Below are 16,955 nucleotides of genomic sequence, written 5' to 3'. Positions count from 1 at the left end.
GGCGGTGGGGTGGTTGGGTGGGGGTAGCAATTAAAAAAACACCAACACCGACAGTGATGTCTCTATGCAGTGTCATCCTGCATTTCCTCACGGTTATGAGCTTTTTAATGTGTGATGGCTCGAGGATTGTAACTGTGGAGTGAGGGTGGGGTTGAGGGTTTTCTGCGTGTGGATATGTGAGGGTGAGGATGTGGGTGTTTGGGATGGTGAAGGGTGGAGTATGACTCATCCGTATGTAGAAAGTGAGCAGAATAAAATAAAAAATACAAAAAAAGAGCCATTTCAGCACCAGACTGCTGGACAGTTCCAGCAGCAGCAGCCGCTGACAGAGCTCTTGGGCCGGGAAACTTTATAACTTCTGCTGAGGAGTGGGCACATGTGCGCATGCTGGACACTCTGACTTGTAAATTCATTATAAATTAATACATTTGTAAATACCTTATAAATATTATATGAATATTAATTAATAAATAGACCGAATATACAATGAGTATTTATTCTTATCCCGGACCATTTGAAGTCTTTTTATAAATAGCATCTTTTGGTCTGACGACTTTCATGACAAATGGACCAATCAGAATCAAAATGAACTACAGGCCCAGAGCCCTGAACATGAATATTCAATCACTGTAAGCAGACCAAGTAAGACACAGCGTTCAGATTTCCCAGACTGTGTACTCCTCTGCACCTTGCGGCATATAAGTAAAAATTTTTTTACCTTTTGCCCTCTTGAGCTGCATCCAGAACACGAGGTCACCAATTAAGAGTTTTTTCTGTCCGCAGGCGGGCCAGGCACGACCTTTGCATACTATAACTTTGTCTCACCCACAGAAGGAAATGTTTTCCAAACCTCCACAAGTCTCACACAAAGGCCTTAACCTCCCTTTCGTCTTAATTTACTTTGTTTCAGAGTGCCTTTATGGGCATGACAAAGACATAAGCACTTTTAAATCAAACAAAGAAGAATTACATTTTATCTGTAACCGGCTGACAACAAGACTGAGAGCAAATGAATGAAAACAAGACAACAGAAGCCAATCCTTCAGCCCAGGGCTACATCTTCTGGAACTTGGTTCGCCTACTGTCTCCATCCGCCCTCCCTCACGTTCTCTTTCACTCTCTCGTATGTAATCCCCTCAAACACCCCTCTTTCCTCGCTGTCATTTTTTCCCCCATGCTGTCTGCCTCTGCGTGCTCTCTCTCACTCTCTTTGTTCGTCACCCCAACCTTCTATCTGTCTCCCCCCTGCTTTGCCTCAGCTTCTCTTTGGTGAATTATTCATCAGCCTGTATGTCATTAATCAGCACTTGTTCAAAAGATATGATTGGGGGGCCGTGGAGGTGGAGGATAGGCGAAGGGACATAGATCGGTGGTGGAGAACACGATGAGGTGGGAATTGAGGAGCGACGAATGGGGGGGAAGGAAAAAAGCAAAAGCAAAGCACGAGAGAACATGATAACTGAGATCAGGAGACAGGAAGGAAGAAATGTTGGAAGGGGGGGGGGGGGGAGGGGTAAAGGAATGAGGCAAAAGAGAAATAAAGACAGCCGTGATGAGGGGTGGGAAAAAAATGTAGGGCTGCTACAAACATAGAAAGGCTTAAAAACAGATTGGTGCGCATGTTGCAACAGACATATACGATGACTGGGTCAATTCTTCCTTTTTGTTTCTAGAGAGAAGAGGGGGTGGGGGGTTGATAAAGCTGATACAATTACCACACCATGTGTGAAAGGCTCGAAACCACACAGGAAATGATACAAAGAGAGTGTGAGAGAGAGAGAGCAAGGGAAAAGGAGAGATTGGGGAAAACAAGCTGACAGTGATTTAGAGCGAAACCCAAAGAGGGGAGGAGTTTGAGGATGAGAAAGGTTAATGTATTGATCTGGAGAGGGGAAAAAAACAAAGCGAGGAGCTAGAGGAGTAGGTTGTGTGCAGTTGGCAGATCAGGGTGCGCTGATAAGACGTGGCTGTGATCAAATGTGTGCAGGGACTGTCGGGGGCCAAGCCACTCGCCTCCATTTGTCTCTCTTTAGGGCAGTCGCTGTAACTTCCTGAGCGCTGATCCTGCCAAAGATCCATCGCTAATCCACAAAGCATAAAAAGCGAGTCAGCAGGCGGGTAGGTGTGTGGGTAGAAGGCCTCTGTAGTACGCCGTGAAGAGGGACTGAGACTTCCTGTCAGTCAGCGACTGATGCAAGCCCACTGGGAGTCGTACATTGCTCCACATCAAACACATCTCCGCTGCTTACAAGTCATTCACTGACAGCTTTCAGCGGTCGCGATCCTCCGAGGGACCGCAGACTTCCATCAGCAAACACCGAAAAATCACAGCTGGTAAGCGGTGGGGGCCAGCGCCTAAAACCATGGCATGACATTTCTTCTCAGAGCCATCCAAATCTCCGGAGGCAACACACAGGCAATCCAGGCTAATCTACACTGAGCCACAGATCCATGCTAATCTGCATAACAGCACAGTGCACTTCCAAATGGCTCACTAAGAACCTACACACAATAATCTCATCCACAGTGCAGCAGGGTGTACCTATTCACTCTGGCAAAGGATGTGATGATATAAATATATATATTCTTATAATCCAGCTCTGAGATAACAATCACAGAATTCTACCGAGACTCTTTTGGGGATCATAAAAGAAATGGGATGGACTTGTACCTTAGCCACTTCAGTCGAGAACGTGAATATTTCATGGTCTGTTGTTGTGAGTGCACAGTACCTCTAACCATCCTTAAATGTGAGCACTCTTCTTAACATTTTGCCTCATCATACCTTAAAGTCACTGTGACAAGTCAGTACTAAAAAAGAATCTTTTGCTCTTACCTCTTTCGGGACAAAACCTACAAAAAAGAGTTCCAGTTTTAGAAGAAGGCCTTTGGTGTAAAACTTCATTTGGTCCATAATGGAATACTTAAACCTTCAATCATGTCTATATTAAAAAGAGCAGTTCCTTAAAGCAATACCCCAAATCTTTTTATAGTATCACCATTCCCTTCGCTGTAGGCTTGAAAGGTGTCTGCTAAGTTCACATTTTCCTCCCTTCAGAGAGAGTCCAGCCACTGTGGTCCTTGTGAAAAGATTAAATTGAAAATCAAAGCTGACTTTAGTTTGTTTTCATGGCGGGTGAGAAAAAAAGCATCAAAACATACAGATCAGCCATGGCAAGTCTCTGGATATTTAGGCATATTTTGCTAAGATTGTGAGTTTTTGAAATCTACTGAGCATATGGACGCGCAGCATAAGGGTTATTTATTCTGCTGCAGATGTTTGGAAAGTTTTGCTACTTTGTCCACGGTGAAAGCTCATTTTCTTCGCAGTACATTTAAACTGATTCAAATCAGGCTGTTCCTGCTCTGCGTGAAGGAGTAAATTACAAACTGCAGGGTTTGATGAGTCTTTGATACTTCAAGGGTATTTCTTGAATAAGGTGTTGCTTTAATGCTGAGCACAGGCTACCTAATTTCTGGTCGCTATGTCAGATCGGGCCATTATAGAGTAATAAAATCTTCCTCTTTTCTGACTGAAGGACAAGACAGAGCATAGGTGGCTCCCTGATCAATCATTCTGTCATTCACAGTGTGTTTGACGTCATCAGGAAGGAGGCACTAGCTCGCGATTTCACAGCCCCCCTAAGCTACAAAAGCAACATCACTCCTCTTTTGCTCTGTAATGTTTACAGTTGCTGGCAGATCTCTCTTTGTGAAATTCGAGAACCTTTGAGGACTCAAAGACATACTAACATGCCAACATCCCTAACCCTAACACAGGGTTCCCAGATTCAACTTTGGTTTTCAATCAACTGTAGTGCAACAATAAACAATTTCATTTCCAAAGTCAGCTCCTAACCAACACCTTCCAGATTTGGCTGTAATCATGCTGGTATTGTGTAGACTGAACTTGGCATAAAGCAGGAAGCAGTAGGCTTAACTGGCAATTTTTGTAAAACACAAAATTTAAAAAAAAAAAAGGGGAGAATCTTGAAAAATCAATAAATTGCAGAGAAAGAAAGTTCCTGACTGCTGACTGAGATCTCTGTGCTTATATCGGTCAAGCTTGCAGAATTGAGGGAACCAAGACCTTAAAAGCCTCCGTTTAGTATTAGAGCAGTTCACACTGATCAGAAAAGCAGAAAAGCTCTACATAAATATCAGCCTATTTACTGTTGCAAAAAAAAGAGGGAAAAAAGACTGCATACACAACATGACAACCACTTTGTTACCAAGTGACACCTTATATCTTCTGCATGATCAGGCTCATTTCATGTAGTCTGTTCCCAGAATAAGGCAGATTTCACTGAGGTTTTATAGAAATAATTATAAGTTTAAAACAAAAGAAAAATAGCATTAAAACACCAATGAACTGCCAAACTTGATTCATAAGCATAGATTGTATTTAAACGCCGCTGTGGTGTTATCCACTGGTTAGAGGAGTCACATTCGTGTTAAGGGTTTCCAGTATTGCTCCTGTGTTGCTTTGACAAATAAGGGGTGGATCTGAGTACACAACACACAGCACTGACTGCTCTGGATACTCTGGTTAATCCTTCTCTTATAATTTTAGTAAGTGGAACTTGTGGTTGAGCACATAAGGTTATCCAAAAAGTGTTTATTGAGGTCACTGATGAAGGGAACTGAGGGCCTTTTTTCTCTCTCTTTTTTCCAGAGCATGTAGGTTTAAGTCATTTCCACGTTGACTTCACTTTGCAAACACGCACGTTACATCCATCTTTTATTGAATCACTGTTTGTAAGAAGCACCAGGTGTGTGTGTTACCTGTATCTATCGGCCTGTTGCCCCTCCTCAGGAAGATGAACTCCTGGCAGCGTTCGTTCTGGCTGTAACCCCTCGTGTTGAAGCACAGCTCCTCCACCAACACCAGCGCCTTCTTACACAGGTCTTCATCCCAGTCCCCTGACATCCTCCAATCCGCATCGCACTCTCACCAGCAGTCAGCCAATGACAGCGCAGCCCTCGCCGCCCTCACCTATCGGACGGCGCTTGGGTAAGCACAGTTTTGGGCTGTCCACCTTTTACAAGGTGCGAGCTGAGAGCGATTAGGCAGAGGAAGTTGAGGGGACAGCTGTGATAAAGCAAGAACACGAGGGGCTCTGCAGGCTGGATCGCAGAGGCCAGACTGATGTGCCCATGAATGAGTGAGCAGCACCCGCCCCTCTCACTTTCCCTGAAAGAGATAAAATGAGAGAAAGTGGAGACCTGAGATGTGAGGACATAAAAGGAGACAAATCAAGTTTCTGGCAGACTGGTCACCTTAGCCATTAAGTGTGAACATGAATGCCAGAACCATCAGCAACTCCCTGATAGATGGTTGGCTCTATAATATTGCTTTAGCATACACTATGAAGACTGATTAGAGAAAACTGAAGAAAGGGTGAGAAAATTTGATCTTGTTGAGGGCAAAACTAAAATTTCTGATGTGTGATTAAGTATTTAGTTGCTGGTCGTGCTGATGAGGACTGTTGATGATTTTTTTTCATCTGGTAGACAAAACTTGCACACAAAAACGTAACATTTACATGTGTGGACTTTCTTGAACGCTCCTACAGGCAGGACACATTGCTCAAATTTCATCCTCCCACCTCCTCTAAGCACATGGCAGCAGAAGGCTCTTGGGCAAATAAAGGCACCACAAGGTTAAATGACATGTTAAATGACATGTTAATGTATATGCAACTATATTAATGAATTAAACTCTTAAGTCAACCCTAAGTTTAACCTTGTGTTTCTATTACACCGGTTTCAAAAAAGTTGGGATGGCATGTAAAATGTAAATAAAAGCATTATGATGCAATTATTGTCAACGTCAAACCAAAAGGATGCTGCTGGAGGAACATTTAGCAACTAATTAGGTTAATTAGCAACAGATGAGAAACATGACTGGGCATAAAAAGAGCATCTAAGAGAGCTAGAGTGTCTCAAAAGTAAAGATGGACAGAAGCTCACCAGTTTGTAAAAAACCTGGATCTACAATTGTAGAACAACCTCAGAATGATATTTCTCAATGTAAGATTGTGAAGACTTTGACAATGCCATCACCTACAGTATACAATATCATCAAAAGATTCAGTGTGCAAAGGGATGCCCGTGACTTTCGGAGCCTCAAGTGGCACTGCATTCAAAACAGGTATGATCCTGTCGTGGAAATCCCTGTCTGCTAACACAAGTTACTGAGTGATTCACAACTGGAGGTTAAAGCTCCATCATGTACTGAAGATCACCCCCGTCTTCACTGGAAGCTTATTTGAGATGGACTGAGGAAACTGGAAAACTCTTCTGTGGTCAGACAAATCAAAATTTTCAATTGTTAGTGGAAAACACAGACATTGCGTCTTCCAGACAGAAGGGCAGAGGGACCATGTGGCTTGTTTTCGGTGCTCAATTCAAAAACCTGCATCTCTGATGTATGATGGTGCATTAATGCCTATGGAACTGGCAGCCTGCACATCTGAAAAGACACAGTGTTATCAATGTTAACAAGGGAGTTCTTCATCCCCACTGTCGTCAAGTGTGTGCTCTTTCACGTTTTAACATAAAACACCTTGAGATGACTATAGCAAAATTAAAACTAATCAATTTACAGTAAGTTTAAGCCTCAACGCACCTTAACGTGACTGTTGTTGTGATCTGGTGCAATATAAATAAAATAAAAACTGATTAAGATTAGACAGTGGATGGATGGCTGTGCATTTACACACCACTTGGTGAAATGAAGAAATTAAATTATGAGCAACAATATACAGCTAAAACTGTGTATTTTATAGAGAACTAAATAGAGCGAGTTTTATTTCCTATCCCTTAAACAGGAGCCTTTGAATAATGCCGGATCCTTCACTCAATATGGTGCGCCCTTAATTGCACAGGGCCTTGCTGTCAATTATCTCCTGGGGAAACCGTGATTAGTTTGTTGTCGAAAACTGACCAGTGGGTCAGTCATTTTGGAAACGTATGTCATGTTTCAAACTAAAACACTTTTTACTGTAATTACAGAGTAATTCAGATAATTGTGAGCTCTCTTCCAGTGAGTCTCTAAAAGATAAATATACTGAAACCACAAACACTTTAAGAGAGTGCGCCTGGTTTCTGGCTTTTTTTTCTTTTCTTTCATAGATTAAAAATTGTGTACCAAAAGTCAAACTGAAAGAAAAATCTAAATTAAAGATATTACTTATGTGTTTTACCTTTATTGAACTCAGCTCTTCAGGTTGTGGGCCATGTTGCAAGCCCGTGTGGAGACACTACGTGTGAAATTTTCTTTGCAAACAGATTTGGCTGAGGAGCGTGGAGTTATGCCTGCAGTGCATGCATAACCTTTATCTTGTTATTTTCCTAATGTTTCCAAGATCAGAAATGGGAGCCTGTTGTGCTGAGCTCTTAGTCATCTAGCTCCAGCAGGAATTGGTGGAATGCATTGGGATCCTTGGCCTTGCCAGCACATCAGCGTGGACTGGATGTCACTGTCAGTCGTGGAGATCTTTTTCAACAGAACCTGGAAGAACATTAGGAATCAATCAATCAGTAAGGTGAATGAAGACAACAGGGGACTCAAAAATCCCACAAACATCAGATTGAGATATAATTAGATGCATTAAGTCTGACTCTCTTAAGTGTTTGCTCATGAGCCTTTCATTCAAAGGAAACAGGCCTTCTTTAGCATGCTGCCTTTAATTCCGATCTCATTCTGTCAAAATAAAAACAGGTCAGTGCCCAAACTCCAGTTTCTCACAGTGTCTGAGTCTCCAGGGACTCTGACCAAAGAACGTGTGCAAACTTGTGTCTGATATTACAGATTTGCTCCAAAAACCACCAGTATTGAACATGTCCTGGCCAAAAACCTTATCTTGTACAAGTGGTGTGGTCGGAAAATAAATCACTGGCAAAACAATGTTCGTGGTGAGAGGTCAGCTCACTTTTCCACTGAGCTGTTTTGTCCTTGCAAAGCAGCGGCCCTATTTCTCAAGCAAGGTACCTCGTCAGACAGGGGAAGGACTATTGATCATTTGATGTATGTTGTTCTGTGAAATGTCAGCGTCAGTCTTTGTGCACTGAGTGGCACCTCCCTAGCAAAGTGCTCCTTATGTGTCCATCTGTCTCCCAGCCTTCCATCAATCACTGCATTAGGCAAAGACATATTTCACTCCGAACAAGATCAGAAACAAGAAATGCTTCCAAACCCTTTCAAGTTTTCTGTCCCTCTGCTTGAAGACAGAAACACACTTCCCCTGTCTTGTTTGCTCTCAGTCACATAATGAAAGTCGGTCAGTCTATACACTAAAAAAAATTAATCTTAGGAAAAGAAGAGGAACAGGGTTAAATTAGTATCATGAACTATAACATTGTAACTGTATCTTGACTAAACCCCAATATCTTATTTTGTTAATTTTTTCCTCTTAAAGAAAACCGGTCATGGTTTTCTTCACTATTACTTGAGGCGCTCAGTTTCTGACACTTCTCTTCTTCTTCTTTTTTTAGGCGTCACCACAATGAATCATCTGCTTCCATCTCACCCTAATCCTGCCATTCTCCTTTGTCACATCAACCCTCTGCATTTCCTTCTTCATCACATCCACAAGCCTCTTCCTCTTTTTCGCCTGCCTGGCATCTCTCTATTCAGCATCCTTTGTCCACTATCTCTTCTGTGCACATGTCCAAACCATCTCAGCCTTCCCTCTCTAACTTTGTCTCCAAAGCGCTCGACATAATCTTTCCCTCTGACATAGTCATTTCTAATCCTGTCCTTTCTGGTCACTTCCAGTGAAATCTTAGCATGTTCAACTCTGCAACCTACATCTCTGCCTCCTGTCTTTTTGTCTCACTAACATCTTGTAAACCTTCCCTTTCACTCTTGCTGCTATACTTCTGTCACAAATCACCCCCCTGATACTCGTCTTCACCCACTGCACCCTGCCAGCGCTCTCTTCTTTGCCTCTTCTGTGTATAAACTAAATGAGAGTGGATATTTTCAATATGGCCATCGTAGGCACATGGCCTTTGCTATGGGGAGAGAAGCCCCCAAATCACCCACTTTTCAAATCTTCTGTTTGCGAGAGACAGCCACTCAGGAGTAAGATGGCTTATAAGAAAGTTGCCTTTATGGGGGAGGAGCTTGAGGAGTGAGTCATGCAAAGCTACTCTAGTACAGCCAAAATACAGTTGTGGAGTTAGAAATGAGCAAATAGGTGCCCTGTCGAAGTGATCAATTTATTTAAGCCCAGCTAATCTGTTCAAGTGCAGGCTTTTCAGGCCGCAAACACAATGCTGTTCAAGTTTCTCTGTTCAGTACAATCACAAAGCTGGAGGAGATGGAGATATTTTACCCCATCTGGAATCTTTCTTTCAACAGCAAAAAAGCATCATAGCTTTTTGAGAAGCTGTGTCGGGCAGTTTGTAGCAGGAAAAATGATGCACGTTAGTTACACTTTTATGCATTATAAAAGGAAATCATAGCACTCAAAGAATCCCAAGCAGAAATCTAAAGTAGAAATCAGTAAAGGAAAAGATGCTGCTGCCCCCTCAGAACCAGTCAACAGCTAAACTGGGGGAAAAAATGAACCAGCTGTGTCGTTGTTGTGACATATTTGCACTGTAGAGGTTCATGACTATCTCAGATTTGTGTTATCGGATTATCTAATCATTATATCAGTATGTGGTTAATTAGTAAATGTGTAGGAAAGTGTAATTTCAGGGTTTTTTTTTTGCTACCTACATCCAAAATGTGAATTAGCATTAGAATTTATTTAGCGTACCCAAAGAATGAACACTGATGCTGTTGACTTTAGTACTCTGGATTGAGCCCTTAATAAATTAGACCTTTGAGCCTTTGCATGTAATTTGTATATTCCAGTTAAAGTTAGTTAGGCCCTCATCCTGACTAACCCTGCCTTTACTACCCATTCCCCTCTTAGTCCTGTCACTTTGATGTCTGCGATGAGGTCCCGACACCAGGTCTTTTGTGGCGGTGCGCTTTTTCATTTTCATTTTGTGTTCAGGTCCATTATTGATGTTGGTTGCTGGCTTTTTAAGGATCTCTTCTTGCTTGGGACGTTGCTCTGTCTGCCTTGTTTTGCCATCAGACGGAGAGGATTTGTCGCAGGGACTGGCTCAGAAAGTTTGGACTTTGACCGTGGCAGTTTTTATAGTTCTCCATGTCTCTGCTGCGAGTTGAACAAACATAGCTTAGTGTGTATTGGATGATCTCCCTGGAGCTCAAGGCTTTTCTCATCTGGGTAAACCCAGTATTACAGCAAAACGTGTAATAGCTACGCCGGTCCAGTGTGTCTATTTCACGCTTTGATTCTAAAAAGCGTGAAAAAGATTTGCATGCAGAAGTTGCAGGAAGTTGCAGTAACAGCAAAGGGAGATATTTCGCTATGTCCTCGTGCTGGTAATAAAACTTTTGTATACATGTCCACTTCATGTTTTGGAGAGGCAAAGCATGAAATACACACAGCGGACTTGTGTGTCTATTACAAGTTTTGGTGTGATATCGGGTTGTCTGGTTAAATGTTCCCCAGGCCTTGCTGATATCTCAATAACCATCAACATTAATATCGAGCCTCTCTCGAGGCATTGCCAGAATGGCTGCCGAGTGGCAAGATGTGCTTCTAGAAGGACTTTATACTAAGCTCAGTAGACATCTGGATACATTATACCAACACCTGCTTTTTTTCTATAGTCTGCAGTTTCCTGTTAATATTGTAGCCTTTCTGGGGGGCATTTGGGAATTTGCAGTGGCAAAGATTGTGGATGGATGTGGATATTTACAGTTCACTTGCCCAGGTTGAGTTATATTTACTTTCATGTTAGATTAGAGAGGCTGTGACACCTTGAGTGCAGTGGGTTGCTGGATTGATCTCAATCCCAGTGTCAGCATGGACTCGTGTGATCAAAGGGATGGTGCTCTTATCATTAAAAGAGCTGGGAAGTAATGCCATGCCATGATCTCTGTCAACAGTGACTCACTGCTCTTCAAAAGTCAAAAAGTAATGAGAAGTTATCCCATTTGAATTTCACTAATTATCTTCATTAATTTGAAAAGATAATTAGATGCATGTTACTGCCAAAAACCGTGTTACTACCAGCATCGAATTTCACTTGTTTTAATTAAAAATAAACAATTGAAACTTTTAAAGTTAAGTAGATATCGCTTTTAAAAAATGACCAGATGAATATGAAAATTTGATTTTACTTGCAAATATGTTTTTTTCCATGCAAGAAAGCTGATTGTGCACGCACTGTTTTGTTAGATTTATGCTGATAATGCAAGCAAGATTGTTTTATCAGTGCAGGAAACTCAGTTAATGCAGATTCCATTTATCTTTCCATCTCACCGCAACCTATTACAGAAATTAATCCAAAATTGGCAAATCAAAAAGCAACACAAGCCCTCCTCCAACAACCCCACCCTTACTCTCGCCCATTAAGATAGCAAATCTGTCTGAGTGACTTAAAACCTGGGATATCTCAATCTGAGAAATGGCTGTCTGGCACAAAACTGTACGCCTCAAATGCCAGTGAAAGCATCAAGAGGGAGAGGCAAAAAAGAAATGGAGGAGACAGACAGAAAGAACGATTGTATAGCAAGAGACAGTGGAATAGGGAGACGGCGAGAGAGGGATAAGAGAGATGCTGACATTAAATTGGAGGCGAGACAGATAAAGAGGGAGGGGAAAAAATTGGAGCAGAGAAGGGCAGGGAAAAAAAACAGGAAGCTGGCGGCGAGGGTGACACAGCAACAATGGTAATCAAGGTTTTGGGCGATGCAATTTACTACAAGCAAAATATTTACAGAAGATGGTTATTCGCCGATGAATATGCCTTTAGAAACATGGTGATGGAGCATTCAACTGAGATAGCAGCATGCCCAGAAATGCGCCCTACTACTTTACTGTACAGAGCAACACTAAGCCTCCCACAGACGCTCCATTGACTGCTGTTCTGCCTGGGATCAATACACACAGGGAACGAATACGCCACAACACAGACCAGTCGACCAGTAAGGTCACTGTCCGACTGGGCAGAGGAGACAGGACGCAGCGCAAGGTCACAGCGTAATCACTCCACGGAGAAAAAAAAGCAATCAGTCTTGCCAAATCACGTTAACGGGAAGGAGATGGGAGCTGGATGAGATGAAGCAAGCCAATCAGATCATGAGCTAAATCTGTCCAGGAAAAAAGGGCCAGTCGCACCAGACACCGGTTAGTAGCTTTAATGGATGTAAACCCAAATTCAGGGCTGTATCAGTACGAAAGAGACTGCAAGTTCAAAGCTACACAGGTGTCCTTCACCAAGATGCCAAACCCCTGGCTGCCCCCTCCCGTTAATCACTTAGGATAAATTACTCATTTTTAAAGGCTCATTGCAGCCTTTACATCCTCATTGCGACTTACAGGTGATAAAGCAGATGAGGCATTTATATTTGCATCCCCTTTTAATGAAGGGATTTCTTACATTTGCACAGTAAGGACAGATTTGGGGGCTCCTCTCAGGTGCATAAAATATCCAAACTATAAAGAGAAACCACATCCAAAGTCTGAGTAAAAGCACCAAAAAAACAAACCAACCCAGCACTACTCCCATTTCATATGGCTGGGGCATAGTGTAATAAATATTTATCTAATATTGAATGCACTCTCTCTATATTTTTCTCTTTTTCTTTTTTTTTTGGGGGGGGGGGGGGGGGGGGAATTGGATTTCTTATTTTTTAGCGCAGCACCTCCCTCACACAAGAATTACAGTGGTTTTTCCTCCCTCGCTCAGAAATTCCACCGACAGCTGCTACAAACAAAACAGAAATCCTTGAGTGTGGCGAATGTGAATTTGATAAAAACCCAGGGGGCAGGTTTTTCAGTAACAAGGATCATGTTGGAGAGCGGGAGTGAAAGCTGAAATCTGTATGTGGAATCTGCCTCTGAAGGAAGAATCACACACCTCAGCCGGGTTCGGGAATTACAGTGATAAGACATGTGAGTCGCTGCTGTCTGCTGAATAAGAAGCAGAAGACATTCAGATGCTTACCACAAACCTGTGATCTTTTGCAACCCAATATGGTCATTTAGCATAATAATATATTTGTCTGTGTGCTGAATGAAATACATCACATGTGGGTCTTCTACAATTTTCGTTTTTCCAGTTCAAAGGCACCTGGATCGATATCATCAGCAGTGGAAACAGCAGTTGTAGTATTACCTTGAGTTTTTGGTTGTTTTTTTTTTCTGGAATTTAATTTCTCAGTTCACCCCACAGTCTGAGGCGGTGTAAGATCATAAAACCCTCTTTTCCTCCTATTCAGCTCCTTTCTCTCTTAAGGTTGGTCTAAACAGAATTACTGTTTATTGCTAAAATGTCAAACTATTTTCATGGAGGTAAAACTGAACACCTTCATAATTGCAAAACTGAGACCAGTCAGAGCCTTTTTATGTCAGAACATAATGCTTCTGTAGACAAAGGAGACTAATCCATTGGTTATACCTAATAGGATGTTTCAGGCGGATCTCATTGAACGTGCTTTCAAGTCTTTCTATCTGCTGCCACGCGCCTTCTTTTGTTTTCATCTGTACCTGGAAGTCATCTCTAATTGAACCTCTCGTTTTTGCCTGAAAGGTTTTGTTTATGTTTTTGTTTTGAAAGTCTGCTAATTCGGTTAAGTGTTTAAGTGAATTTCACACTTCTGATGTTTTGGCAGTTTTCACATTAACTTTTTTTTCTCTCATTTCAAGTCAGCCGTACTCCGTAGACTGGCATCTTGGCCCCGTGACCCTATCCTCTCTATTCTGGACTTTGATGCTATCAGCTGCGCTCTACCCTGCTGGGCTGTATCATGTTTTATACCACCTCAAATCGATGTACTCTTGTATCCTCAGATCATTCCCTATTCGTCAGGAGTATGCCTGATGCACTGAGGTCATGACCTCTCTCCACCAGTGCCGGCATATCCTCCTTTCTGTTTTGCATCACTTCCTTTTGAGGCCACAGCGATGTCTGCCTGAGACAATGCTATCATCGCTCCTCTTTGCTCACTCGGCTGTGACGGATTGATGCACAAGGGTAAACAGATAGGGCTACTACAACACATCTTTTTGGTTACTCCAGTGGAGCGGTTTCACGGGGACAGACTTGGCGCTGTATGAGGCCGAGATTGAGCATGGGGATATTAATGTCTATTGACTAGAGGTAATAGCTTTGCTCAGCCTCAGCCTCGAGGTTGTTCCAATTTAGCCAGTCCTATAATAGCTCCTGGACACCCTCTCAGCAAATAAATAACATGAGGTGGGTGAGTGTTAATATCAGCTAAAGACCATATATCTCAATAAACATTCAACCAAACACCCCTTCGCTTTCAAAAAAGGCAGTGTCTCCTTTCATCCCCACTTATTTCTATCCTCCATTCACACATATCAGGGTTTCTGTTGAGGTTTTCACAGCTTTCTGCCACTCTGGGCCTGTTGGAGCTGCAAGTGTTTAAATTATCTATAACATGGGACAGGAAATAGAGAGCAAGTGGCCAGCCAGGAACCGTGGGATACTGGTACTGTTCTTCCTGTCTCTTGCACAGCCCGTGGAGCTGCAGAGCGGGACCTATTTACAGACAGGGAGTGTAATCACACACACACACACACACACACACACACACACACACACACACACACACAGACAACGGGCCGCCTTCACTTCATTTTTCACCTAGCACCATGTAAGAGTGGTGAGTCAGTGTGTCTCAGCGGCTGTTTTTTTCTCTCCTTTTTTTGACCATTTGCATAAATATGGTTCTCTGTGGTGGGAAGGAAACTGTGTCTTTGATGGTGGTGAGGGGGAGTGGGGTAGGCTGGTTGGGGTGTGGGTGTGGGTGGAAGGGGGATTACGCACGTCTTACGCACGTCAACCTGTCTTGTGTGTTTTCTGCGTGCTCGCGCGCGCACCCCTCTGTCTGTTCGCCTCATACCTCATGTCGTTCTCGTGGAAAAAAAAAAGTTTAATCACTGTCGTCTGTGAGGATAGCTGCCATTAATACACTTGTGACACTGGTATCTGTCATATGGGCTAGACCAGCCTCCGTTACCTTATAGACTGCCTCCACACAGCATGCATCCCACTATAGGCTCGAATATGCAATGGCAGAATGCAATACAGAAGAGCCAGAGTGATGCACAAATAATCTACATTAAATATTCATGGAAAACAGACACATGCTGCGAGATTTAGGGCACATTCAGCAGAGCACGGTGCGGGATGCAGGATCAAAGGAGATATGACGCGAATAAAGCATACATCGCGGATATCACAGACCCGCATGCATGCTGCCTGAAAGGGGGCAACAAAAGGGAAGGTCTCCCTACCTTGGTGTTGCAGAAAGCAGTGTCCTCCTATCTGACCAATTTCCGAATTACGAGATTCTCCGCTGTTCTAGTCAGATGCGACGCCTGTAAAGGGGCATTCCGCCCTCTTTCGCTCTGTCCACCCCTCCTCTCTCTCGCTCTCTCTCTCACACTCTCTTTTCCTCTCCAAGACGGCACCGAGCAGTAAGCCGCGCAACCGGGATGGCAGACTAAGAGAAAGAAATGAACAATATGATATATCTCCCCTCCCCTCTTTTCCCTCCCGTTTCCTGTGTTCTTCTCTTATATTTTCCCCCTCCTTGTGTTTTTTCCTCCTCTCTATTTCACTATCCCCTCCCTCTCACTCTCTCTCTCTTTCTCTCTGCTGCTTGCTCGCTCCCTCTCCTTTTTTTCCTCACTGTGCTCTGAATACTAATACTCTGTCTCTTCTCTCTCTCTGCCTGTACAGCCCAGCCAGTGCTAAAGACATACTGATGTATGTGGGGCGTGTAGAGGAAAAGAGAGAGAGAAGTGGCCTGTGGGTACCGGAGTGTGTGTGTGTATTGGTGGGAAGCAGGGATGGAGGGGGTCTATAAATGGTGTGGAGGGTACTGGCCTCTCTGAGCCTGCAGGGTACATGGAAGCACCCAGGATCTTGTTTGGACTTATTAGAGCTATGATTAGATAATGATACTCCCGCAGATGCCCCTGGAGAGGTGATGTAGTGCTGGTGGTGAGTGGGTTGGGGGCCACATAAAATGTTGCCGTTTTTTTATGGCAACATCAGTGGGATGAGAGGAAGAAACGGTGGGAGTAGAGGTGGGGATAGGGTAGTGTGAAGAGGAGGTGTTGCTAGGATGTCAGGTGGTGGAGAGCAGAGATGGGATAGAGGGTCAATGTTGTTCGGCTCTGAGCCAAAAAAAGGGACCTGGCTGGTGTGTGTGTGTGTTATGTGTGTGCAGCATGAGAAGAGCAGTTGAAGTATACAGAGGACATGATCTAGTTAGAATGAGACATAGGCTTATTGGAGTCATGATTAGATTATGATATTCCTGCAGGCCTCGTATATGCACATAAAAATATTTCTCTGTTTTATGATAACATCACGAGCAGGATAATGAGGACTCACCACGGTCAGCCGGGAACAGGTTTAGGCATTGTACGAGAGGGGTTGCTTTTAAAGTGGTGTCTCCCAGGGTGCCTTCAGGGGCCCTTGACATATTCCCAGAGTGGTCGACCCAACAAAATGAGAAAAGCTGTAATTCAGTTATAATTGAATTTGCACATCAAGCAGCGAGAGGACGTAATAGGGAAGTAGTTTTGATATCCAGATGTCACATTCTGTATCGTATCGCTTCCATCAACAAAAATCAAATCTATCTGAAAAACAATAATTGGAAAGTAGTGTGTAAACCCCTAGATTAGGGTTTCTTCTCTTCTTCCTGTTGAGATGGTGCTAACTTTAACAGTTATGTAAGGCAAGTCAACCCTCTGCCCCTCAAGATGTTCACAGCATATGGGCCTGCTGCCGTGTCAAATGAACACGGCGAACAGCGCGCACTTTTGTACTTGTTCTCCATGTGTGTTTTTCAGACCATATCGCCAGTCATTACT

At 43.1% G+C, this 16,955-nt stretch overlaps 1 protein-coding gene across 1 annotated transcript in view; it reads right to left on the bottom strand.

Moving 5' to 3' along the window:
* syt3 (synaptotagmin III) overlaps positions 1-15,833 on the bottom strand; it is a 41,287-nt gene extending 25,454 nt beyond the window's left edge. Inside the window, exons 1-3 of the mRNA XM_085272034.1 lie at positions 15,363-15,833; positions 7,209-7,516; positions 4,786-5,194 (exon numbers count right to left, since the gene is read on the bottom strand). Of these exons, the coding sequence (XP_085128160.1) occupies positions 4,786-4,930 (145 nt within the window). The 5' untranslated portion in view covers positions 4,931-5,194; positions 7,209-7,516; positions 15,363-15,833. The remainder of the gene's footprint in view (positions 1-4,785; positions 5,195-7,208; positions 7,517-15,362) is intronic.
* Positions 15,834-16,955: the final 1,122 nt, after the last annotated feature.

Source organism: Mchenga conophoros, linkage group LG4 (assembly GCF_057382185.1).
Source record: "Mchenga conophoros isolate Kocher_MC1m ecotype Shallow Benthic linkage group LG4, M_conophoros_male_GT1.1, whole genome shotgun sequence".
NCBI classification, from domain to species: Eukaryota; Metazoa; Chordata; class Actinopteri; order Cichliformes; family Cichlidae; genus Mchenga; species Mchenga conophoros.
Note: the sequence above shows the minus strand (reverse complement) of the source record. Positions and strands in the feature narration are given on the sequence as shown.